At 43.6% G+C, this 27364-nt stretch overlaps 1 protein-coding gene across 1 annotated transcript; it reads right to left on the bottom strand.

Annotated features, from left to right (window-relative positions):
- Window positions 1–766: 766 nt before the first annotated feature.
- NMB (neuromedin B) lies at window positions 767–26647 on the bottom strand. The gene is made up of 3 exons (XM_033919732.1): window positions 26427–26647; window positions 20113–20318; window positions 767–1086 (listed from the first exon to the last, which is right to left on the bottom strand). Exons 1-3 carry the CDS (start codon window positions 26590–26592, stop codon window positions 1030–1032), a joined length of 429 nt encoding a protein of 142 aa, XP_033775623.1. The 5' UTR covers window positions 26593–26647; the 3' UTR covers window positions 767–1029.
- Window positions 26648–27364: the final 717 nt, after the last annotated feature.

Below are 27364 nucleotides of genomic sequence, written 5' to 3'. Positions count from 1 at the left end.
CAGGGCGGTCCCACCCCCACTCCCCTTTACTCTACCACTGATGTGTACTATTTTCCTGCCAAGTTTCACCTGCACAGAAAAGTAAGTGCAACGTCTGAGAACCAGCCATACCCATGGTCAAGTTTCAAAGAGAAAGCATGTGGTATCTGTATAAAACCTATGAAAACAAAGCGTCTGAGGATTTTGCCTTTGGGCAGGCACGTGTGAAGTTTAAGTTTGGTTGTTTTTGTTTTAAGGTTTTATTTGGTTTAGCTCCTAAATACATAACTGAGCTTTTCTCTTTTCCAACCAACAGACATAAGAGAAGCTCATACCTAAATTTTGTTTTTCCGCCAGTTAGAGGATGTAAACTTAAAAAAACATCATCAGTATCTTTTTTCATATCAGGCAGCATTATGGGGGCAAAGATCTAGAACAATTGCTTTTGCTTACTGATACTTATGGGGAATTTAGGCGACATCTAAAAACATATCTGTTTTTGAAGTACTTAGGTAGCTGATTTGTAGAATTTTATCATGCAATAATCAGATCTTTTTAGGGGTTTTTTTTAGTTATTGGCTTTTACCTTTTTAGTTTTATTCAATTTGTTGTATTTTTAACTATTGCAAACCGCATAGAACTTTGCGGCCTTGCAGTATATAAACTGTTATTATTATTATTATCCCCATTATCATCATGCATGTCAATTGCTACCTTATATATTAACTAGCAAAGAATTAGGGATGTCAGGCTGTCTGTGCAAAGAATGGTTTTTATTCTCAGGTTTCCTCATAACAATAGCAGCAATGCATAAAATGTCAGAAAAATATACAAGTTGGTACCTTGACCTTTAATATATAGATGATAAATATTAACAATATTACATTAATAAATAATAAAAATGATGTAGCTACATTAAATTATAATTTAAATCATCCTCATTTGATCTCTTCTTATAAACAAAAGCCTTTGGAATGTCTGAAATAAGTCCTGTGTATTTCAGGCAGGTTTTCTAGTAGGTACAGGAACAAGGAATTCAAGTCTTCAGCATCACTTCCTGCTATTTTCAACATAGTTTTCCAGTATCTTCATTAATAATCCCGATGCCTACAATGCCAAATACACACAGTTTGTTAAGAGGGTCATTTTTTGATTGATGTCTAAGTCCGAATTTGGACATTTTCTGCAAGATGTCCAAAGCCGGAAGCAAAGAAATGTCCATTTTTGAACGGGACATCCAAATAATTTTTTCCCCCCCAAATCGCCTACTTAGACATCTTGGCCACCAAAACGTCTAGATCACCAGGACATCTAATTTTATTTGCCATTTTCGATCACAAAAACATCCAAGTTAAAAATGTCCAAATCAGTGCCATTTTGACATGGGAAGGGCCACCATTTTAATGGACTGGCCACATGGGTATGCCAACAGAGCAGTTGGGCACCTTATAGGGCATTTCTATTAACGTCACATAAAGGGTGCCAGACATACATCTCACCATATTCCCCTTATAATTTATGGTGAGCCCTCCAAAACGTCCCCCAAACTTACTATACCACCTGTCTACCACCCCTATAGCCCTTATGGCTTATGTGGCACCTATAAGGCAGTATAGTACAGGTTTGGTGGGTTTTGATGAACTCATAATTAACACCATAGATGTTGTGGTTAGAGTGGCTTATGGGCCTGGATTCTCCTTTCTATAGCTCACTAGCCCACCTATCTGGCTACTTTAGACACCTGTGTCTCTGTTAGGATTTCCTAGACCAGATGGTGCTGTTCCAGAAACAGGTATGTACTATTTTATTCAGATTTTGGGGTGGGTGGGAGGGGGGGGTCAGTGACCACTGGGGGGAGTGTGTGGAGGATCATTACTTAATCCCTTCAGTGGTTATCTGGTTGGTCTCGGTACCTTTATGGAACTTAGATGCTTCCAAAAGAGGTCTGGCCCAAAACGTCTTAAATTTTGTCCAGGACATCTTGGCAAAGTTTGATTATCCCCACAAGATGTCCAAGCCTAGCACACCCAAAGCATGCCCATAACGTGCCTTTTAAAATGCCCCCTTGAACGCTGGATACACAGTGAGGAAATGTCCCGCTAAATGTCCAGGAAAATGGTTTTGGATGTCCCGGCAATCAGGACCTACTTAGGTGGGGTGGTTTGATGTTTTAGTTTTTTGATTACGACCCTAAAAGTGTCCCACTTTCACAACCAACTTTACATTCTGGAAAATTTTGAGATAGCATCAAAGCTGCTAAGTTACCTAGCTCCAGGAAGAAGATCTTTTGGTTTTTTTTTAATTTTAATTTTCAAATATAGATATATACGAGAGTGGTTTGGTAAGAAAAGTTTGGTAAAAAAGCAAGTTAAACGATGGAGTCTTCATCGAGGGCTCTATACACTTAGTCCAGCGAGTTTCCTGCTTTTTCATAAGCTACTTTTCCTACAATATGAAACTGGAAACTCGCTGGACTAAGTGTATAGCCCTCGATGAAGACTACATCGTTTAACTTGCTTTTATACCAAACCTTTCAAACCACTCTCATGTGTAGAAAACAGCACAACCAAGTCCACATTAATGAGGAGAAAGGATATAATCATACAAAACAAACAGCAAAGCATCAACTCTAAGTACTGAGGGCTTGATATTCAGCGCTATCTAGCTGGCCAGGAATGGCTCCCAGCTGGCAAAATAGCTGGATATCTGCCGATATGAAATGGGAGATCGCTGGCTATCTCCCACTGAATATCCCTTTTGGTAGATAGCCCAGTGACCTGCTTTGTCATGTGACATAGCCAATCACTGCCAATATTCAGCTGCTGTCCAGCTTAGAGGCCAGATCAGTGGCGTAGTAAGGGGGGGAAGTGGTCTGGTGTTGGTGGGGGCACTGGCACCCCTCCTCCTCTCTGCCCCCTGCTCCTTCCCACTCCTCCCCCCCCTCACACACGCCTTCGCTTCTCCCCACCAATGTACCTCTAGCTCTTCGCCGGCACAAGTAGCCAGCATTGGCTCTCCCTCTGACACACTTCCGGGTCTCGCACCTAGGAAGTGACGTCAGAGGGAGAGTCGACGCCAACAGGGGCAGCAAGTTGATGATGTTACTAGTGCCGGGGAATTAACGAGGTACAGAGGAATGGAAAGGGTTTGTGTGCAAGGCGGGGGGGGGGGGGGGATGGAGGAGGGTTGCTATTACCCAAGCCCAAAAACACCCAGAAATTCAAAGCTAGTCTCCAGATACGGCGCCGGCATTGAATTTCTGGGTTCGACACGGACCACTGGAGTCAGCTGGCTATCTCCCATGGTCTGACTATCAGGTGGTTTATATCTAAGACCCTAAAATCTAATATGGAATTCCCCATCTATCAATAAAAAAATGAATGAAATTCACTTAACTTTTTCTTTTTTTTTTAAAGTCCCTCCTCGAGGGCCGCAATCCAGTCGGGTTTTCAGGATTTCCCCAATGAATATGCATTGAAAGCAGTGCATACACATAGATCTCATGCATATTCATTGGTGAAATCCTGAAAACCTGACTGGATTGCGGCCCTCAAAGAGGGACTTTGAGACCCCTGAGATATGGGGTGCATGTTATTATAGACTAGTGCACAACAAGATGTGTACCCAGTTATTGGCATTACTGTCACCCAATTTTGGGGACCACATATAGAATCTGAGGGTTGCAGGAGAATTTCAAGAAAAACCTTGCTCCCACTGCAAGAGTACGAGACTTTCATTTCAGGAAAGCCCTTCTATGTAGCTGTGTAGCTTGATCTCCACAAAACAATAATTTTTTTTTTTTTTAAAGTATTACAAGAACTTTCCAGGAAGATTTTAAGCCACACCAGGATTTCTGATCACCCTATTCTGATGTACTGTACTGTGGGACCCTGCAGCACCGATTTCAATGGGTAGAATTAAGGACTATAAATACCTCAGCAAATTGGGATATTCTTTCAAAATGAGGACTGGCCCAAAAGTCTCGGAACTGAGTAACTTGGCAGCTGTGCAGTATTGAGGATGAACTGCTGCCAATGTTGGAATCATTGTTTCTAGGATGGCCAACCTGTATGCTGAAATTGACAAGGGATACAAGCCATGATGAATGGTATTTATACCCCAAATGGGAAGCACTACTGGCAGGAAACTAAAGGTACCAACGCAGCGCCAATAATCATCTCAAATGAGACCTAGTGGCGTCTAGGAAGTGATGTCAGAGGAAGAGCTGACGCTGGTGCGAGCAGCAAGTTGGAGTTGCTGTTCATTCCGGGAACTTTACAGAAGTATGGGGGAAGGGAAGGGGTGTGCGTGCATGTGCAGCAGGAGGGGGATGGGGGCAGAGAAGAGGTTGGGGGAGGGGCCCCCTCACCCTCGCTATGTCACTGATGAGACAACCAGGGTCTGTGAAGACAACTGCTGCTCAAACTGAAAGAAAGTGTCATGGATTTGATATCTTATTTTGTGGTACAACCAAAGTGGGTTATATATTATATGCAGGTTCTTTCTCTGCCCCTAGTATGTTTATAATCTTAAGTTTTTCTACCTGAGGCAATGGAGGATTAGGTGACTTACCCAAGGTCACAATGGGAACTGAGCCTAGTTTTCAGCCCACTGAACTAAACATTAGGCTATTCCTCCACTCCTATAAAACAGCTTTCAGCCTCTCTATTTAACTATATCCAGTGGCATAGTGAGGTGGGAGGTGGCCAGGGCGGTGGCACCCTTCCCGCCCTCTTCTCGGCCCTTCCTTTCCCACACCCATCACATATACACACTTCTTCCCTTCTCCCATATCGCTTTAACTTCCCCAGCTTGAGCTGCATCTCCAAATTGCTGCCCGTGCTGGCCTCGGCTCTCGCTCTGATGTCACTTCCTGGTCGCAGGATCAGGAAGTGACATCAGAGGGAGTGCGAGGCCAGCATGAGCAGCATTTTGGAGCTGTTGCTTGTGCCAGCGAACAACTAGAGGCACGGGGGAAGTGAAGGCATGCATGCAGCAGGGGAGGGGTGGAAAGGAGCAGGGGCCAGAGAAAAAGAGAAGTGCCAGCACTTCTACCAAGACAGCTTGCCCCCCTTACTAGGCAACTGACTATATCTCAACTTTTCTGTGCCCAGAGATTGTGGAAATCCTTTAGAACATGAAGGAATTATAGTATAAGAAAAACTCCTTCCTATTTAGACCCATAAGCTATTGATGAATCTAATCCCAATAGACTATTCTGTTTATTGCACAGTTCCTTCCCTGTCCCATAAACCAGTGATGGGGTGAAGCCTGGAACACTCCTCCCCTGGTTGGCAGACAATTGATTCCTGCATAAAACAAAATTCCATCTATTCTAGAATTCTATCCATCTGGCGGTGCCACCCTACTACCATCAAATCTTGTTCATTACAGAGATGAGACAGAGTTTTCTCACCATGTGTGTCTGCAACATGCAGCCATATGTCATGCAAGTTATTTGTTCCAACTGGCATATGCTTCAAGGCAACCGGAAAACATTTTTCTACTTATACATTCTAAGGTTTTTCCATCTCTTTGTATCCTGCCTCTCATACACCCCTTCCCCAAAGTATATAAATGTTCACTGCTGAGTGGTTACCTGGTATCACAGGACATTCCACAACTTTGTTTTGAATACACATGGGACCTCCCATCCCAAATACAAACCAAATTAAAGCTCTTCAGATCAGAATTTATTACTATTATTTCCCCATGATTTTTAAATGAAAATTTCCAGACAATGGATTGTGAGCCAGAATTTAAAAAGTACACTATTACATAAGCATATGCTAACATCATTAACATAAATCGTTAGTAATAGGTCCTTTTAGTAAATCTAGCTCTAACTGATCTGATTTTTAATCTTTGATCTTGGTGGAGAATCATCCTATGCTCCACTGCAGATTTTCTGGTATCCACCAGAGGGAGCTCTAACTCACCCGCAGAGACTGCTAAACATTATTTCTGTGGACGCTGCTGGAACCATGATTTACTTCTAACTTTCTTAAAATGCGTTCTGTAGCTATACTTGCAATTCCTAAATCCTCTTCCTACAGCAGGGTATAAACTAGGCAATGTTTTTCAGGCTTCATTTTAGCCTTATGACTGACAACTTAGACTTCCAACTGTAGCTTCTGCAAAAAAAAAAAAAAAAAAAAAATGCCAGTTTCTATAATCACTGGGGGACAAGCAGGAGGATTTAGGGATTATCAAACCTAGGGTTACCAGATGGATCCAGAAAAAGCAGGGCTGATTGAGACATCTGGGTTTTACTTCCTTTGCTGTGCTGTTCATTCTCTCTCCCTCTCCCCACCAGAGGGAAAAAAGAGTGAATGACCTCATATTGGGTTGATTTCAACAGGTAGAGAATGTGAATAGTGCAGCTTTTGTGTGTGAAAGTACATCTGCCTGGGGTTGGACTCAACAGGGGCATAGCCATGGGCGGGCCTAGATGGGCCTGGCCCGCCCAGTATAGGCTCAGGCCTGTCCACCCACTAGCCACAGGGTCCTACACACTACTGGTGGCTGATCCGGAAGCCTTTCCTACTCTGACGCATTTGTGGTTTTCGTCGGAGGGAAGACTTTGGGGTCAGCTGCTGGCAGCCTGAAAACAGAAATACTGGTGGTGGATCCTGCTTGGGAACTGCTAGATCTGAGCCCAGATGTTCACACCCTCTTCTTGCAGTTCAACGAGCACTTCTTTTGGGGAAGACTTGGCAGTGTGGAGGTGAAGAGGAGGCCCAGGATGACACTGTAAGTACACTTCTCGTGTTGCTAGTCTGTGTTGTTTAACACTTGCCGACTAGCTCCAGATCAACCTGTCGAGGTTACCCTGTCAGGCAATGCTGAACCCATTGGACAGTCCTAGTGGCATCTTTAGAAACTTGATTACCGATACCTTTGGGCTAGGCCAGTGACATATTGAGGGTGAGTAGCACCCCTCCCCCACCCTCTTCTCCACCCCCCCTGCCACACACATGCTCCCCTTCCCTTGTATCTTTTTAATTTTCCAGGCGGGCACCACATCATGAACTTGCTGCTTGCATCATGTCGGCTATCCCTCTGACGTCAGGGCCCAGAAGTGACGTCAGAGAGAGGCAATGCGTTCCAGAGCTTAACTATTCTCTGAGTGAAAAAATATTTCCTTCTATTGGCTTTAAAAGTATTTCCCTGTAACTTCATCAAGTGCCTCCTAGTCATATCTCCCCTCAGCTGTTTCTTTTCCAGGCTGAAGAGCCCTAACCTTTTTAGTCTTTCTTCATACAAGAGGAGTTCCATCCCCTTTACCATCTTGGTCGAGCTTCTTTGAACCTTTTCTAGCGCCACTGTATCTCTCTTGAGATAAGGAGACCAGAATTGAACGCAATACTCCAGGTGAGATCGTACCATGGAGCGATACAGAAGCATTATAACATTCATAGGCTTGTTATCCATCCCTTTTTTAAAAATAATTCCTACCATCTTGTTTGCGTTTTTGGTCCGCACATTGGGCAGAATGTTTCATCGTATTGTCTACGACACCCAGATCTTTTCCTGGGACGCTAACCTCCAAGGTGGATCCTGGCATCTGGTAACTGTGCTTTATAGTATAGGCTCCAAATACAAGTGCACTATTATAGAATTACCGCCCCCTCCTACACACACACACTTTTTTTTTGGGGGGGCTGCCTTTTAGGAGCTAGTAAGTGCATCTAGGATCAGCTCAAGGGACTGTGGCACCCTGAGCCAACTTTTGCATCAGCCCTCCCCCCCCATCCATGATCCAGTAGCTTCCTCTCTATCTCAAGTCTCCCCCTCCCCTAATGCTAGTGCTAACGGGTGTCAAAATCCTGAATCCCAACCCGGCATCACTCCCTCTCTCTTCCTTCCCCTCTACGGGTGGGGAGGGAGAGATGCTGGACTGTGATTTTTGCACCCTTTATCACCGGTGCCCCGGGCCAGGGCCTCACCTGGTCTATAGCTTGAGCCGGCCCTGAGTGCATCTGACTTAACTGCATAAGTGACAGTATGTGGTGAGATACTGTGCGTTACCTTCAATGTACAGGGCCTGCAGGTAGAGCACAAATTAGCCCTTTCAGTCATGCCAGGTGGTAATAGTTACCATGTTCACACATAACAGCATTCACTGAAGAATGCGCCCAAGTGCAGATATAACAGCATAATTGCTGTACCAAGCCAAAACCTGCTGCAGTGTAATTCACCAATACATATAAAGTGATGCATGAATGATGCAACGTCCGTGGACTGATTGCTAAAGCACCCCTGGGGGCAGCTGGATACATGTATTCATAGAACTTAGAATGGATTAAGCTACAGACAGTGGCAGAGTGAGGGTGAGAGGCACCTGTGGCGGTGACGCCTCTCCCCCTCATCTCACCTCCTCCCCCGATTCCCCCTGCTGTGTGCGCGCACCCCTTCCTTTCTTCGGTCCCTCTTGCTGTTCACCGCTGCAAGTAAAAACTTCAACACGTTCCTCGCGACCCCATCGACTCTCCCTCTGATGTCACTTCCCACGTGCAGCGCCTGGAAAGTGATGTCAGTGCGAGAGCCGATGAGGTCGCAAGGAGCACGTTGAAGTTGTTGCGCGCGGCATGGGGAGGAGTGGGAAGAGACGGGTAGTGCGAAGAGGAGGAGGGGTGCCGGTGCCCCCACCAACATGGCGCCTGGTGCGGACCTCCCCCCCCCCCCCTTATGCCACTGGCTACAGATTATATAATCACTGGGAAGCTGATGCACTTCTTAATATTTTAATTGAGTACATGAAATTTGAAATTGGAATAATACGAAAATGTTATATAAAAGGTTATTTTCAGTGACCCTTGACAATCAGATCCAAGCCATTAATGTAGTATTAAGGGCCCCTTTTACAAAGCCACGGTAGCAAGTTCCAGCACGGCAAATGGGACGTAGCCCAAAGGAACTGAATGGGCTCCATTGCATTTGCCACATGGGACTCACTAGTGCGGCTTTGTGAAAGAAGCCTTAATTGCATTACATCGGCGAATTATATTGCAACAGATTTGGATTAGGCCTTTACAATTTTAAAGAAAAGAAAAATTAAAATCTTTCATCATAGTAAAAAAAATATGAATAAAGATTGTTCTTATAAGTTTTGCAAAAGGCATTCAGATATATCTGATGTGATCAATATATTACAACAAATACATCCACCCAGGTTCCAAAATAAAACCCATAACACAAGCAGTCCCTAGAAAAATATCCCAAAATCAATTCCATCCTTGGCTGAAGATATAAATAAGTACCCTCAGTTATATACATATATAAAAAAAATAAAAGTAGGTTTTTAAAACTGGTTTTCTAAAAGCAAAATGTTCACCATCATGCTTCTGAGGATTTACCTAATGTGATTTAAAGAATGACACGGTGACAAAATTCATCACCGTTCCCGTCGATAACCGCGGGAAACCATCTTCTTGTCATTCTTTAAGGAGAGAGGGAAGAATCGGAGTATGAATGGCCACAACCACTGACCCGCAAGCTTTGCTTTGAAGAATGCTGAGATTGAGCAGCAACATTCCAGAGCAGATATTGTGATGTCATAATGCCTCATTCCACCAGTGCCTAAGAGCCAATCACATCAGTGATGTCACAATGGCTTCGTTATCCTTGGCTCACATAAGAATCAGAGTATGAATGGCCACAACCACTGACCCGCAAGCTTTGCTTTGAAGAATGCTGGTGTAGAAGGACCGAGATTGAAATAGACACTAAAAAATGACATGGGATTATTTCCCGCGGTTATCCGCGGGGACGGAAACGGTGATGAATTTTGTCACCGTGTCATTCTCTAATGTGATTCTCAAACCTGTGTTGTCACAGTGACTGACAAATGTAAGAAACTGATGCTGTCAACACCAATAATCTACTGTCAACTGTAGGGAAAAAAAAATCCTGTAAAGTAAGTGCTTACTGCGTAAAGAAACTGGTGATATAGGAGCAGAGCTGGCTCAGCTTCTAAATATGAATGCACTTCCTAATGGTCCTGATTCTTGCAGACTTGTGGGCCGATTGTTAAATGCCTGAAAAATGTTGTGGGTTAAATATGGATTTGTTTTCTGCATTTGAATAAGGTCCTGGCTCATCTGTATGCGTAGCTACATTTTCTAGCTGTAGTAACATAAAACATTTTTTTAAAAGATGTTCCCCTTTCGCATTGTGGCTGCAGGTGGATAAAGGGGCTGCCAGCTCTATGTCAGAGGCTTCTCCAGGGGACCTATATCCCTTGGTGGCCCAGTTAGCGCTCTATAAACTTTTTCAGCCTGATAGTAAGAAAAAATAAAGCTGAGCTGAGTTCCTAAACTTTTGATCCTACGTTGTTCGTAGGTGTTGACTCAACAACCTTCCAGATAGTTGCTCTGAACTGGGTTCGCTTTTCACTCAGGTGCCTTCATAGCTGTTATTGTATAGATCCATCATATCATTGGTCTATCCCTTTCGCATTGACCTTCAGTCTTGCTCTTGCCAAGCATGATGTCATTCTCTACTTAGCTTTCTCTTTCCTTGATGTGTCCGAAATATGAAAATCAAAGTATTGACATTTGAGCATCCAAGGAAAACTTAGGTTTGATCTCCTCCAATACTGCTTGATTTGTTTTTTGCCCTCCTGCTCTCTGCCCTGTCAGCCCCTATCCTGGAGCCCTGAACGCGCCCGCCTGCCTGCTCCGAACACGCTGCCTGCCTGCCTCCCTTCCCCACACTGCAAGCCCGTGGTTTTAACCCGCAGGCTTAAGCGGGTTAAAACCACGGGCTCCAAAAAAACGATCGCCTATTTTTTTTATTTTTATTTTTAATCTATGCTGGCCCTGAGGTCCAACGCATGCGCAGACCATCTACAGATGGTCTGCACATGCGCTGGGATCGCTATCGAGCGATCCAGGAAGGCAGATGGGGGCTTCGTGAATTCATCGGACCTGCCCGGATCGGGCAGGTTCGTGAATCTAGCCCATAGTAGGTGTTTCTTTGGAAAATGCTTCCTTCCTCGATGTCCCCCTCCTTTTCCTTCTCCATGCACTCACCCCCCCAATCCAGTGCCTAGGGGGGCTCTCTCTTGCACCCCTCTGGCGTGAATATCCTGACTCTGCAACCATTGTGTCACTGCTTCCATCCTCTTTGCCTCTTTTTCAAATGTGTATTAGCGCTATGGTATCTACATTTTAGCAATGACAACGAAAAAAGGACGGGAACTTTGCGTCACCTGTCTCTTTCAGATTTTATGTTACTGGTTCTCGACGAGCGTGACTTTTGACATCTTTGACCCCCCGAGGAAGGAGTGTCGGGTCCGGATGATGTCTTTTTCTGAATGAGAAACCACCATTTGTATTACAACAGTTGATTGACTTAAATAAAGTTCCTGTGCCTTGTACGTCATATCTGCAGTCCTTTCTTTCGTTGTCGTTCGACTCATCACTGCCGACCCGTTGGATTTTTCTTTTTTTTTGACCTGTCTACATTTTAGCAGACATACTAAAAAAACAGAGTGCACTACCCATTCAGTACCATTCATCCCCAAATACTTTAATATAGAAACACTAGCTGATGGCCCGGCGTTGCACGGGTATTTAATTATAGCAATAACACTGTAAATGGATTCAAATAAAGATACTTTATAGTGGTGAATGAAAATATGTTTTTACTTTATAAAAAGTACAATATTCAAATTATAATGTGAAATATTTGACAAAATGAATACAATACAACTAACACAAAACTTGATTATAAACAACATTTTTAGTTTCACCTCCAGGAGCAAGAACATATACATTACTGGGTGAACCCACCCTTCCCATGTGTGCAGGTGGGCCGCGAGACCCCAAGAACATATCACCCCCGGTAGTGAGGGATCTGCATACCAATTTTCGTTCAAATCGGTCCCACAGCTTTTTACATTTTTTCCATTGACTTGAATGGGTGAAATCTGATTTTCTGTTTGTAGCTCCGCCCATGTGTGCAGGTGGGCCGCGAGACCCCAAGAACATATCACCCCAGGTAGTGAGGGATCTGCATACCAAGTTTCGTTCAAATCGGTCCCACAGCTTCTTACATTTTTTCCATTGACTTGAATGGGTGAAATCTGATTTTCTGTTTGTAGCTCCGCCCACGTGTGCAGGTGGGCCGCGAGACCCCCAGAACATATCACCCCAGGTAGTGAGGGATCGGCATACCAAGTTTTGTTCAAATCGGGCAAGCCGTTTTTGCGTTGGCAGCTCTTTACATTTTTTCCATTGACATGAATGGGTGAAATCTGATTTTCTGTTTGTAGCTCCGCCCACGTGTGCAGGTGGGCTGCGAGACCCCAAGAACATATCACCCCAGGTAGTGAGGGATCTGCATACCAAGTTTCGTTCAAATCGGTCCCACAGCTTCTTACATTTTTTCCATTGACTTGAATGGGTGAAATCTGATTTTCTGTTTGTAGCTCCGCCCACGTGTGCAGGTGGGCCACGAAACCCCCAGAACATATCACCCCAGGTAGTGAGGGATCGGCATACCAAGTTTTGTTCAAATCGGGCAAGCCGTTTTTGCGTTGGCAGCTCTTTACATTTTTTCCATTGACATGAATGGGTGAAATCTGATTTTCTGTTTGTAGCTCCGCCCACGTGTGCAGGTGGGCCGCGAGATCCCCAGAACATATCATCCCGGGTAGTGAGGGATCTGCATACCAAGTTTCGTTCAAATCGGTCCCACAGCTTCTTACATTTTTTCCATTGACTTGAATGGGTGAAATCTGATTTTCTGTTTGTAGCTCCGCCCACGTGTGCAGGTGGGCTGCGAGACCCCCAGAACATATCATCCCGGGTAGTGAGGGATCTGCATACCAAGTTTCGTTCAAATCGGTCAAGCCGTTTTTGCGTGATCGCGGCACATACATACATACATCCGATTTTATATATATAGATAAACATAGAAACATAGAAGATGACGGCAGATAAGGGCTATAGCCCATCAGGTCTGCCCACTCTACTGGCCCACCCCCAAGTCTACTATCCTAGGCTCCATAATTAAGCAGCAATATGCTGAAAAAAGGGGATACAATTCTTGTCTTATGCTTTTAGCTATTTTATCCCCTTAGTCATTCTTACTTAGATGTTTTGCTTACAAGATCTTTACTCTAGGGATAAGGTGTCTTCCATGTGGTACTATTTCAATACATGTCAAATTGAGATGAACTATTCATGCTAGCAAAATGAGCTGGTTATGAAGTAAATTAAATAAAAAGAGAATGGGAAAAAAACAACAACAAACAAACCACGAGACAGACAGCAAGAGAAAGAGCAGAAAACCAAAGAGAGAGGAAGGGAGACAAACATACCATATATACAGCAGAATTCTAAATACAATAAAGTAGAGAAAAGGAGGCAAATAAATCAGAAAAAAAGTCCAACAGGATAAAGAATCATTTAAAAAAGCGGGAAACAAGAACATAATAATTGCCTTTCTGGGACATTCTCAAGCCCAGTATCCTGTTTCCAACTGTGGCCAACCCAGGCAATAGAAACATGATGGCAGATAACGACCAAGTAGCCCATCCACTATCTCCTCCTCTCCCTATTGGCTAAGGCTCTTTACACCTGTATTGTGAGGTCATAGAGCTTTATGGTTATAGAAACATGATGGCAGATAAAGACCAGATAGCCCATCCAGCCTGCCCATCTGCAGCATCCACTCTCTCTTCCTCTCTCTATTGGCTAAGGCTCTTAATATTTGCATTTCCTCTCCCTATTGGCTAAGGCTCTTTACACCTGCATTGTGATGTCATAGAGCTTTATGGCAGAAAAAGGTCAAATGACCCATTCAGTCTTCCCATCTGCAGCATCCACTGTCTCCTGCTCTCCCTAAGAGATCTCCACTTGATTCAATAATTGCTAGTTAGAGCAGTGTTCTTCAACCACCGGTCCATGGACCAGTGCCGGTCCACAGAAATTTCCTGCCGGTCCACAGGGCCAGCACGTGCATCAGGCCCAAAACAGTGTTCTTCAACCACTGGTCCACGGTGCAATCGATGCGGCGTTATCTTCGAGCCAGCTCCCTCTTCCTAACTGATTCAGTGCACAAAGCCACGGGCAGTGGCTCCTACAGGCATCCTGCGCCTGAACCGGAAGCCTTCTCTCTGAAGTTGCAACGTCAGAGGGAAGGCTTCCAGATGAGGCACAGGACGTGCAAGGTGCAATTAGTACTATTATGGGGGGCAGGGTCTGGGGTGGACATTGGGTAGAGATGGGCGGGGTCTGGCCCACGACTTAGCCCAGTGTTCTTCAACCGCCGGTCCACGGACTGATGCCGGTCCACAGAATAATTTTTTTTATTTCTGCCGGTCCATAGGTGTAAAAAGGTTGAAAAACACTGAGTTAGAGGAATGTGAGGGATCATATAGACAACTCATTTTACAAGTCTGAGTTTGATGCTTTAGTGCTTCCTTTGTCTGAATTCTAATCTAATCTAATCTAATCCTTAGGTTTGTATACCGCATCATCTCCACGTTCGTAGAGCTCGACACGGAATTCTCCTTTTTTTGCTTTTGTATTGCAATGTCTCTTCAGTTTTCCCTGTGCAATTTCTTCTGTTCAGCATGATACTAACAGGAAATAACATTAGAAGCCAATAGCTTCCTCTCCAAATCTCTTTCAAGCTGCCAGGTCCAGAGGCTGCTTTCCTTTTATCATTACGCTGCTCCTGCAGCTCATTTGTTTTGATTCACATTAGGCTGGGTAAAACAGCCCAAGCATCATGTCATGAAAGAGGAAATAAAGTCACAACAGTGACCACGAGAAGAAAAAGAGTAGAGAGATCTAGAGTCACTAAAATTGTTAAAATCAGTATCACAGTTGCACAGCCACAGAGTCGTCATTTCCCTTAATATATGAGATAGTTATATGTGGTACGTTGTTACATATTAAACCCCCCGATAGATTACTACAAATGTCGTCTCTTCATAATTATGACTGGAGTAGCAATGCAAATGATAACACTTAATTGGAAGAATTACGATCGTTTTAACTTCTCTTTTTGGTGGGCGAATTTATGCTCCACATATAGGAATGAGAAAAAAAATGCGGATTTACGGGGGCGCAGTAAAGTATTTAATTTGGTATGGGGCCCATCGACATCTTATGTTACATCATGTTAGTTTTAAATGGTTGGTTCTATGCACATCCAGGGTGGGTTATAATGAACTCAGTATTTCCATGGAAGATTTTTTGAAGCAGTTGCTCTCTTTCTAAAGATATTCCCCTGACGCAGCCACTTGGCGAAACAGGGCCTGTCGGGAATACTGAGTTCATTCTTTGAAAAGTGTGTCTGGTTCCGTATTGGAGCAACGGATATTTATTTCCACTGCTTGTGGGAGATGAATGGAAGATGAGTGCAAGTTTTTACAGTTTTTTGCTGGTTTTTTGCAGTTTAACTTGTGTATTTTAAACTGTATCTTTATGAATCTTTTCCATGGAGTTTTTTGACCTGGGATGTGTTTTGTATGGCAGTTTATAACTGAACATATAGTTTCTTGGTTGTTTCCTTGAAACACTGAGGTCTTTTTCTCCATGTTAGTTACTTGCCTTTCAGCCTGTTTCCTTCCACTATTAGCAGCTTTATTCTGAATATTTGTTGGTTATTTTTTTGATTTTTTTTGGATATTCAGCTTGTATACTTTTTGATAAATTGTTCATTAATATATACATTGCACTAAACTTAATAAAATATTTACATGAGAATACAGGAAAGTCTGCACACAATGGGTTCCCAAACAGCACAAGCAACAGTGTGTGGAGGTTGCAACCCAATTCCTGAGACCGTATAAAGAAGATTCGAGTATTCTAGAGAGAATTGTCACCGGCGACGAGACATGGGTGCGTCACTGCGACCCAGAAGCCGAAAAACTTCTCTGCGGAAATACAGAAGCTAGTTGAACAATACAACAAATGTGTTGTCTTGCATGGGGACTATGTGGCTAAGTGATACGTTCAATTGCTCACAGTTACTTCCATTAAAGCCGTTAAATTTATTGTGCCTTTACTTTTTGATTTACTCTCTTATTTTGTGATCTTTGCCTTAGGGTCAACTTGATGTTCATGAGAAAAAAATTCCATTGTTTCAAATGAAAGAAAAATAGGAGATGATGAATAAATTGGAGATATATAAATATAGAACATAAGACTAGCCTTACTGGGTCAGATCAAGCCCAGTAGCCCATTCTCACAGTGGCTAATCCACGTCACTAGTACCTGGCCAAAACCCAAGGTGTAGCAATATTCCAGAGTCCCTAAGAGCAACAAAAGATTCTAGAACCCCAAAGAGTATCAAGATTCCATGCAGAATCTCAAAGAATAAGAAGATTCCGGAACCCCAAATAGTAGCAACATTCCATGCTAGCGATCCAGGGCAAGCAGTGGCTTCCCCCATGGCTTTCTCAATAACAGACTATGGACTTTTCTTAAAACCAGCTACACCTTCCACTTTTACCACAATCTCTGGTTACGCGTTCCAGAGCTTAACTATTCTCCGAGTTGAAAAAAAAATGTCCTCCTACTGGTTTTTAAAGTATTTCCCTGTAACTTGATCGAATGTCCCCCCCCAAAAATGAACAATGATAGCACTTCAGAGTCACATGCGCAGCCACCTCTCGAGTGGATCTTCTGAATACCAGTGAACAGTGATTTCCAGAGAAGACGGTGAATGAAACCGAAATCGATTACAGATGCGCTGGGCCAAAGGAGGGAATTCAATACATAGTGCCGAGATTTAAGTGCCCCAAAAATTCAGCAATAAGCGCTATCCTATAAAGCAGTGTCCCGCAAACCTTTTCAAGCCGCGGCACACTAAACATAGTGGCTGCGGCTTGAGGCATCTGGAAGTGTGTGGACGTCGCCATGTTCTATGTTCTATGATGACATCACATGCGTGCATGACTTTATCACATCGATGTCCGTGCAAGCATGAAGGCCCTCCAGACGAACCCTGAGACATCAGAAGGGGGGGGGGGCAACAGGGAAGAAGGCTGGAGAGAAAGAGAGGTGCCGGCGCCGGCTGATTTTCTACAAGACGTGCCTCTCGCCACGAGACGCACATCCTGTAGGCATTCAGCTGGTGCCAGCGCCTCTCCTCCTCCCCGGTGTGTTGCGGCACACCCGAAACCTCAGGAAGCACACTTCTATAAAGTGTGCACACTTTATATAAAATAGCATTTAGCCTAACTTTTGAGTGCCGGCCTTAATCCTGCTGAGACCTGTTGTAAATGCAAGTGCCCAAGTTAGACGCCATTAGTATTCTGTAATTCTGCGTGCAACTTTTGGAAATGCCCCTGACACACCCATGCCATGTCCCCTTTTGAGACGTGCGCCATGGGAGTTAGGTATTGTGCCTTAAAGAATAGCATGCATCCAGATGCGTGTGCAAATTTTAATGAGTGCCAATTAACATCAATAATTGGTTGTTAGCGCCTAATTAATAATGGTTAATAATTGGTTCATTATCCAATTTATTTGTGCATGCATCTTACAAGTGTACCCAGTAGGAGGAAATATTTTTTCACTTGGAGAATAGTTAAGCTCTGGATGGCATATTGCCAGAGGTTATCGTAAGAGCAGGAAGGAGAGAGAGATGTCAGACCATAAGAGAGGAGAGAGATTCCAACCTATGGGAAGGAGAGGAAAAAGGTTCCAGACCATAGGAGAGGAAGAGGGAAGACAGTGATGTCTGACCATGGGCGAGGAAGGGATAAGATGGTACACAGCAATGGGTGTGGCAGGGAAGAGATAAGAAGAAATGCTTCCTATGGGAAGAGGGGAGGGAAGGAGATGGTACACATGGATAGATGGGAAGGGAAGACATATAAAAGCTGATAGATTTTGAGAAGAAAGCAGAAAAATGGAAGAAAGTTGAATATGAAAAGTTAGTGTTAAAGATGGATGTATGGCAGAAAGTGAAGAAGGAGAGAAAAACAGCAAATGGATAAGAAGGCCTTGGATACACAGTTAAGAGCACAGACAGAAGGAAGTACAACCAGAGGATGGAAATAGATGGTTAGAAAAATAAAATTACTAGACAACAAAGGTAGGGGAGAATAATTTTATTTTCAATTAAGTGATTGAAATGTGTCAGTTTTGAGAGTTTACATCTGTCTATATTTTGCACCGTTCAGGAAGCAATGCATTTGTTTCTATTTTTCTGGGGTTGTACTGCATGCAGAGTCTTACATATTAGAGTTTTGTTTGTGTACATTAGTACTTTTAGTTTATGGTCCGGTAATTGCATAGGGGTTATCTGTGTTCTGCATGTGTGACCAAGGCCAGTTGTTCTGGTAGGAATGAATGTTGAGAAACACAGTGTGCTTTTCGTAGTTTAATTTTGTGGTTAACCATTATGTAATGTTAATAAGATTATATTGTATGTATATATGAAAAATGAATGGAAAAAATTGTATTATAATTAGTACTATTATTAAGGGGGTGGGGCTTGGGTGGGGTCTGGGGTGGGGCTTTTGGGTCCCCCAAACAAAAAAGCATTCCGCTGCCTATGTACCATACTATGTTATTGATGGGGTGACTATGCATTAAGCTTTGTGGCTTAAGGAGAGCTGAGAAAACCCTATGAGACCTGGCCACCCTCATCAAGTTACTTTAATGATTTTAGGATTAATCTCATAATTTTTCTGTTTCTCTTTTATTCTCTCCATCTCTCATCCCTTTCTGGCAGTGGCTCTGCTTTTTCCTACATTCCTTTTAAATTCTAATCTAATCTAATCTAATCTAATCAGAATTTCTTAATCGCACTTATCCAGTACAGGTTCAAGGCTATTTACAAGATAGCAAGCCCATGCAGCATCATGGGGAAATAGTATATCACATTGACGAGGAAGGTTATACTGTTACAAGAGGGGGAAAAGGTTATAAAACATGGTAGAGGAAGGATACATTGTTGCAAGGGGGAGTCAGTTACAATACCGTTGTGGAAGACGGTTACATTGTCAAAGTGAATGAATGTTATAGCAATCCACCTTGGACCCTTGGAACAATGAAAAATGGGGAGATCCAATAATCCACAGTGAAAACAATCCACCGATTAAAACAAAAAACTGTGGATACAGATGTTCTGGAGATAATTTATTATATACTGACATATAAAAACATGAAAATTAAATGAAAAAATACAATGATAAAAAATACAGTAGTAAAAATCCAACCGGACCCTACACGGTCCGTGTTTCGGCAAACACACCTTCCTCAGGGGTCCAATGGTTTACAAATTCACATATAAAGACTTGGACTGAAAACAGTCTATTGTGAGCAAAGAACACCGCAGACAAGCTGAAGTAGCAAAAAAAAAAAAAAAAAAAAGCTATGTAGGGTCCGGTTGATTTTTTATCACTGTACTTTTTAAATTGCATTTTCATGTTTTTATATGTCAGTGTATAATAAATTATCTCCAGAACATCTGTATCCACAGTTTTTTGTTTTTAAACTTGGAACAATGCCATTCCTCATAAGCATCAAATGTCAGGCTAATTTGGCCATTTCTCCTGTGTGTGTTCCCATCTGTCCAGTAGGTGCAGTGCGATAGTTAGGGGGGAGGGGTGGGCAGTCCGGCCCGGGTGCCGTCTTGGTAAGGGTGCAGGCACCCATCCTTCTCTCTGTCCTCCTCTTTGCCCCCCCCACCCCCACTGCCATGCGTGCATGTGCACCGCTTCCCTTCCCCTGTACCTCTGTAATGTTCCTGGCACAAGCAGCTCCTCCCAAGTGGTTGTTGCACCGGTGTCGGCTCTTCCTCTGATGTCACTTCCTGGATCCGCACCTAGGAAGTGACATCAGAGGAAGAGCTGACGCTGGCATGACAGCAGCTTGCGGGTTACTGCTCGCACTAGGAACGTTAAAGAGGTATGGGGGGAAGGGAAGCGGTGCGCTTGCGGCAGGAGGGGGCAGGGAAGGAGCATGGGAGGGGCACCTCTCACCCTCGCTGCGCCACTGAGTAGGTGTGTATGCATTTCTCTTTGGGGTTCTCCAGGTACTTTTGACCTGGATTGGCCACTGTTAGAAGCAGAATACTAGGCTAGATGGACTATCGGCCTGACCAAGCGTAGCTATTCTTATGTTTTTGTGGAAATGTCTCTTAAATATTATTCACCTGATCATTGCGATCGAATTTCACTCTGCTTTCATCTCTTCGCCTCTGCTGCAAGGGGTTCTTGAGCAGCTCTCTGACGAGCAGTTCCTTCAGGTCTTCTGGTGAGCGCGCTGGACTGGAGGCCGCCGGCACGGAGCTGAGCGAGGCTTCCTCTGGGTACTGCAGGCCTGGAGAATCTGGTAAACTTTTCTTACCCATGAAATGACCTGGAAGAGAGATCAGACACACACGCGCACAACGTTTAGTCACTGAGGTTGTAGGAAAGCTCATTTTATAATACTGCCGAGGCCAGTCTTAGTTTAAAGAAATTGTAAAATAAAGAAGTAGCAATAGGGGAGTAAATTCAAGCATGGATGCCAGGAAGGTGCCGGAATGATGCACGCTAAAGATGAACTCTACAGTGACAGTTTCACGCAGAACAATTAGCATTAGTTCATTGTTTTGTGCTCAACTTTAGGTGTCAGCAATTAGGTTATGTTTAAAGGCTGGTGTAAGTGCTCACGCCTTTCTTTTGGCAGTTAGGTGTGTAAATTTTAGTATTCTATAACCCATATGCCCTTAACTAAAAAAAAAAAAAAAAAGGCCCCTGGTGGTCCAGTGAACTCCCTCCTGAAACCCTCTAGCCAAAAGCACATATCCCTGGTAGTTCAACAGACCCCCTGAGCACCCCAAGACCTAACACATTATCCCTGATAGTCCAGCGGTCAAGCTGGGCCCCATACCCCCAGCTCAACAATCCTCCTCTTCCCAAGTGTATCCTGGGAGCTCCTCCAGATCCCTCCCCCCTCCTCATGTGTGCTGGGACCCTCAACCAGTAACTGTCTTGTAGAAGCAGCGGCAGGAGGGATGCCTAGTCCCTCCTGGCTCAGGACCTGCCTCTTCAAAATGGCAATACCCTGTTCCTGCCTGGTGCATCTTAGGATGCACTGGGAGGAGCCTCCCCCCATATAAGGATGATATGGGGGGGTCTTGACATTCAAGGGGGTTCCTGACGGAGGGTCTTGGCACACAAAGGGGTGGGAGGGAGAGAGGAAGGAGGACTTTTGGAGTTTGAGTATGGGGCCCGGCCTAGACCGCCAGGATACTGTTCCAACAGGGATAATGTGTTGAGATTTGGAGGGGTGTCAGGGGGGTCCGCTGGACCACCAGGGTTTCATCCCATTAAATTCTGACCCCTTTCGTGACCAATTCTCAAAACCAACAGCGTACATAGAAGTTGCTTGCTGTTAGCATCGAGTATGAGCATTAGTCACTAAACTCAGACTGCTGTTTCTGTAACCCTACAGTGCCAGAGTTTTATGCATGGGTCCCTAAGTTTTTCCCAGTAAGGATGGCCAGAGTTTTATGCATGGGTCCCTAAGTTTTTCCCAGTAAGGATGGCCAGAGTTTTATGCATGGGTCCCTAAGTTTTTTCCCAGTAAGGATGGCCAGAGTTTTATGCATGGGTCCCTAAGTTTTTCCCAGTAATGATGGCCAGAGTTTTATGCATGGGTCCCTAAGTTTTTCCCAGTAAGGATGGCCAGAGTTTTATGCATGGGTCCCTAGGTTTTTCCCAGTAAGGATGGCCAGAGTTTTATGCATGGGTCCCTAAGTTTTTCCCAGTAAGGATGGCCAGAGTTTTATGCATGGGTCCCTAAATTTTTCCCAGTAAGGATGGCCAGAGTTTTATGCATGGGTCCCTAAGTTTTTCCCAGTAAAGATGGCCAGAGTTTTATGCATGGGTCCCTAAGTTTTTCCCAGTAAGGATGGCCAGAGTTTAATGCATGGGTCCCTAGGTTTTTCCCAGTAAGGATGGCCAGAGTTTTATGCATGGGTCCCTAAGTTTTTCCCAGTAAGGATGGCCAGAGTTTTATGCATGGGTCCCTAAGTTTTTCCCAGTAAGGATGGCCAGAGTTTTATGCATGGGTCCCTAAGTTTTTCCCAGTAAGGATGGCCAGAGTTTTATGCATGGGTCCCTAAGTTTTTCCCAGTAAGGATGGCCAGAGTTTAATGCATGGGTCCCTAGGTTTTTCCCAGTAAGGATGGCCAGAGTTTTATGCATGGGTCCCTAAGTTTTTCCCAGTAAGGATGGCCAGAGTTTTATGCATGGGTCCCTAAGTTTTTCCCAGTAAGGATGGCCAGAGTTTTATGCATGGGTCCCTAGGTTTTTCCCAGTAAGGATGGCCAGAGTTTTATGCATGGGTCCCTAAGTTTTTCCCAGTAAGGATGCATCCCTACTATCAACCATAGAGTGTAACTTCCTGCAATATTTTTTCGTGTCCAATGCAGCTTTCCTATCTTCCTCCTTTAGACCTCTTGAGCAGGAAATCAAAGGGATCTATTTAGATTCTCGTAAGATATAAACTGGTCTATAAATATCAAATAAAATTTTAGTTTCTTCCAACACCTCTTTTCTCAAGCTTAACTTCCAAATTCTGTCCTAAATGATCATCAATCCTAAAGTGGATATTGTCTGATCATCTGGATTCCTCGTCCCCCTGAAACCCTGGCACACAGACCTGGCTTCTTGAACATTTCTGGGCGGCCTTTTGCCGGACTTCAAGTTATTTCAGAACCAGATGATTCAACTACTAGTCAATTTTACCATGACAGCCGGCTAGACAAACCTGGCCCACGTGAATGCCCACATTTCGGCTAGGATTTCTAAAATGTCATATTAACCACTTTGCCATGTATTTAGACAGATCCAATGCTCACTGTTGAATTAGGCATGCTTGATATGTATGTGGTCCTACTTCCCCAAATATTATCTAGGCCCTGGCATGGAATATTTGTAGAGCCCTTCTCCCTGATTAAATCGCACTGAATATTAACCTCACTATAATAAAGGAAAGGAAATCTCTTGAAATACCAATTCCATGGTAGAGGTTGAAAGGGATAATGGCAGAGTCCTAGCTGCTTAAATAGAGGGAGCAGAAAACAACAGGTAGACCAAATGAGGATGAATAAGTTTATTGAAAATGTGCTTTTCCAAACAAGTCAATGTCCAACAAGAAGCTTATAGAGTCCTGGGTTTGTCTGTGAGTGTCACATTTGGTCTTCCTGTTGTTTTCTGCTCCACGTTGGATTCCCTAGTGGACCGTCTGCCTTGTTGTTTTCTCTGACAGTAAATGTTGGCAGAAAAAGACCCTCATGTCCACCCAGTCTGCCCAATGTTGACCTCACTATTAAAGGAAATAAATCCCCCCCAGGGTAGAGATTGAGAGAGCTACTGATGGAGATCTCCTACTGATGGAATATCAAGGCTATTGTTAATAAAGGAAATGAAATCCCTTGAAATACTAATCTCATTTTTATAATGCACTTTTCCTCCAGGAACTTGTTCAATTCTTTTCTGAATCCCTCTGTGTTGGTTGCCTTAAACCATCCTCCAACAACAGATTCCACAACTGAATAATCAGAATTTGCATTTAAAATGGCAGAACATTTAAGCCCCCTGACTGAAGTAATGGTATAAATGTTCCCCTAATGTCCTGGGATCCCTATCACATGTGACATGCAGGAATGGTCCACTGCCCCCTGTGGTAAAGGAGCAGTACTTAGTCTCTGCTTCATCTGTGGAACAGATACCTGTATATAATATTAAACCACTTTAATTGTAACCACAGAAAGGCAGTATATCAAATCCCACTCCCTATCCCATAAACAAGCCTCTTTTAGTTATCAACTTGGTGTCCTTTAAAAGAAACAAAACGTTTCATTCCCAAAAGCTCCTGCTTATCATTTCCATAGTGTCGCCAGACGTATGCAGCTCTGTACGTTAAATGGCCAGACACACCCAGTCTTTGTAAGAAGACAAGGAGTTACAAGAATTTTGAAACACCGCTATCACGAAGGAGCATCCGTGCTTCCATACTCCATAGTTTTAAACCCCGATTACCAATTCAAAATGCTTGTTTTTCAGTGCAGGGTTTTAGCGATCAGGGCTTATTTGCATGGAAAGGAAGCACTAAGCCACCTCCCTTTTGAAGAATGTTATACTTTGGAGATCTTTAATTTCTGTTATTTTATGGTGCCTTGTATGATGATCGCTATCGTGTCCCTTGTTCCAGAAGGAGATGTGTGAAGGAGATCCTTTGCTTTTCTCTCTCCATTGGCTCCCGGTTTATTTTAGAATTCAGTTTAAGTGTTTATGTGTTGTTTTCTAAGATTTAGAATCAGAAAATAATATTAAATATTGAACTAAGGCCAGTTACTGGGCAGACTTGCACGGTCTGTGTCTGTGTATGGCCGTTTGGTGGAGGATGGGCAGGGGAGGGCTTCAATGGCTGGGAGGGTGTAGATGGGCTGGAGTAAGTCTTAACAGAGATTTCGGCAGTTGGAACCCAAGCACAGTACTGGGTAAAGCTTTGGATTCTTGCCCAGAAATAGCTAAGAAAAAAAAAAAAATTTTTAATTGAATCAGGTTGGGCAGACTGGATGGATCATTCGGGTCTTTATCTGCCGTCATCTACTATGTTACTATGTTATTTTACATGGTATCTTTGCTCCTCTTGTTCCTCTGCTATGGAATGTTTATAGATTTTCCTATGCGAGAGGCATTCATCGATTTGAACTTTCTCTTCCTTCTTGGAAAGGAATTCAAGGAGTTAAGAATTTTAGCAGCTCTCTGGCATTTAAATTTCCCCAACTATGGAATGAACTTCCCCTAATTTTGACGTGTCCCAGTTCCTTCCAGCTCTTCCGTAAACTTCTAAAAACTTTTCTATTCGCTAAACATTTTGAAAACTAACTCTTGTATTTCAGTTTACTTTTTTTTTTTTTTTAATTTATTGTTAACCGCGTCGAGCTTCCTTTGGTTGAAGACCCTGTATATAAGGTTAAGTTTGAGTTTAGTTTAGATCATGCAGAAGTCATAGTCCAGAGCACGTGTTGGCTTAGAAGTCAGTAGCTTTATGTTTTGAATCATTAATTTGGTGAGGGAATTATATTTCCTCTGGTAAGTCAATTGTCAGTCTCTCTCTTTTTTTTTTTTAATTTATTAAAAGTTGTAAACACACTAAATAATCACACATTTTATTCAGATCAGCACCCCTCAAACAACTGAGTCACAGTTTCCTCCACAGTAAACAGTCCTTGTAAATGCTTTTAATAGGAATATGCATCGTTGAGCACACATTGGCATGCTTGTAAAATCCTAGTCGTCAACCGCTTTAAAAAGTGTTAACCTCTAAATAAACAAATTCACAACTGATTCGCATTTTTAAAAGAACTTTTTTTTAAAATTAAAATAAATGCATAACGCGAACTGGAAAATTGTGTGAAAGAATTGTCTGGAAAATGGGGGAAGAAGAATCCAACGAGTCAACTGAAATCTTTTTGGAGCTGTACTTATCTCTAGCTTTTAGCCTTTTTTTTTTTTCCTTCTCTGTTCTAAATTGTGACTATTGTAAAACAGAACTGTGACTTTTTAAAGGAAAGAACTGATGCGCGCAGTTGATCCTTTAAACTTTCAGAACCGTCAGCCATGCTCTTTTCCCGCGCAGTTTGCGCTTCCCTTCCTGAGGTGTTGCTATCTTAGCCTGTGAGACAGGAAAGACCAGCATCTCCCCTCCTAGACTAAAAGCCGAGTTAGATCTCAACCCAGAGGCGCTTGAAAATCGGAAAAATCACGAATAAATGCCGCATTCCAAGACTTGATAAACCAGTACTGTCCTATTCCGGATGACAATCCTTCAGATGTGGAGAGTGTGCTAGCGGCGCCCTGTCAGAAATGAGAGATCAGAAGACGACGAAAAGAGCTCGAGTCAGGATCTACATCCAGCAAGGAGAAAGTGGAGCCTGGCGTGACGAGCTCACAAGGGACATTCACATGTCTCGAAAGAATGATAATTAGTGCACGATTATTGCACTCTAAGATTTAGGTCAGTGTCTTTTTTTATCCGAGAGGGACAGGGAACCTCTAGAACGAAAAGGAAGTTAAAAAAACAGTTTTAATAATAGTTTATTCGCCCATCAGAACCTGGAGATCAAGAAAGCCCAGACAAAAAAATAGATGTTTTCTTACATAAAATAACACACTTTGGAACTCAACAGCAGAAACTAGCGCCTGGGAGAAATACATAAATCCTGGGAGAATTAGATATGAATACAATTAAAGTATGGCATTTAAACACTTTATTGAAGAAAGGAAAATATGAAAATAACAAAAATCTGCCTGAAATGCAAAATTTAATAGCAACAAAAGGAGTAAAGGGGCATCACTAATAGACAGGATCGCACGGAAAGTTGTTGGGAGAGTCAGGGGGGGGGGGAGGGGGGTGAGGATGAAACTTTGCCTGCAGGGCAAAAAAAAGGCAAGCTAAAAGACCCACCTGTGGCCCAGAGGTTGTTGCCTTTGGGGATGGCTTTGGGGATCACTTTGATTTTGGCCGCTTTGCTCTTCTCTTTGGGCACATCGGGCTTGGCGGACGCAGAGATGCTGGAGATGAATGAGAAGAGCAGGAGCAGAGCGACGAAGCTCAGCTGCGGCCCCGGCATCTCTTTGCCTGCTTGGGCGCGTCGACGAGGCTTCCCTGGCTGTGGCTCACACACCCCTGGATTCCTCCTTCGTGGCTGTGCCTTCCTTCAGGGCTGCTTCGTCCGAGTTCCTGAGATCGGCCCCTTCGCCCGCCTGCCTGAGGATGTCTTTTGTCTCCCCCTCCCTCCTCTATTTAAATCCTCCTGCCCGGGGTGGAGGCTGTGTGATGAATAACAACAAGGAATTCTTTTACGTACAACAGGCTAATGGTGTTACTCTTTGGGGGCTCCTTTAACCCCGTAGTGCCTTGACATTTAGCTGTCTAGAACTGAACACAAAATCGCTTTGATCACTGAGCTGATTACATAGACATTCAAAAAGACATACAGCTGGTTTGAAAAGTTTGGTAAAAGAAAAACACCCCCAAACATGTTAAAAATCCAAGGGACCGCAGTTGCGGCTGTAAATGTAGCAATTTAAAAAAGATGAGCCACTCTCGAAGAACCGCACATGCAAATGAGGTTCCCGGAGGGTCATCAAATTTACATGAGATGAGTCGCTAGTGATAGCGATTGGCACATAGTCCGCGGAAAGAAGTGTAAATGTGCACATGTGCCAGGAACAGCTACGCTGTATGCATGCATGTCATGGGCATGCCATATTGGGGTTCAATATATCATAGGTGCAAGTCAGATGTAGCTGTTGTGGCAGTGCTATTGGATGGAGGGGAAGAGAAGGGAGGGGAGGTGCAAGCATTGGCTTTCCACAAACGCACATAAGACACGCCTTTAC

Source organism: Geotrypetes seraphini, chromosome 14 (genome assembly GCF_902459505.1).
Source record: "Geotrypetes seraphini chromosome 14, aGeoSer1.1, whole genome shotgun sequence".
Taxonomy (NCBI): domain Eukaryota; kingdom Metazoa; phylum Chordata; class Amphibia; order Gymnophiona; family Dermophiidae; genus Geotrypetes; species Geotrypetes seraphini.
The sequence above is the reverse complement of the archived record's forward strand: the minus strand, read 5'-3'. Positions and strand labels throughout refer to the sequence as shown.

Bases quoted from the DNA above. Each gene is read 5' to 3' on its own strand.
- NMB (XM_033919732.1), bottom strand. From the start codon at position 26,592: ATGCCGGGGCCGCAGCTGAGCTTCGTCGCTCTGCTCCTGCTCTTCTCA. The intron at 20,319-26,426 runs GTGGGTCTTTTA...TCTCTCTTCCAG, and splicing joins CAACAACCTCTGGGCCACAG to GTCATTTCATGGGTAAGAAA. The intron at 1,087-20,112 runs GTGAATAATATT...TTGGCATTGTAG, and splicing joins AATTCGATCGCAATGATCAG to GCATCGGGATTATTAATGAA.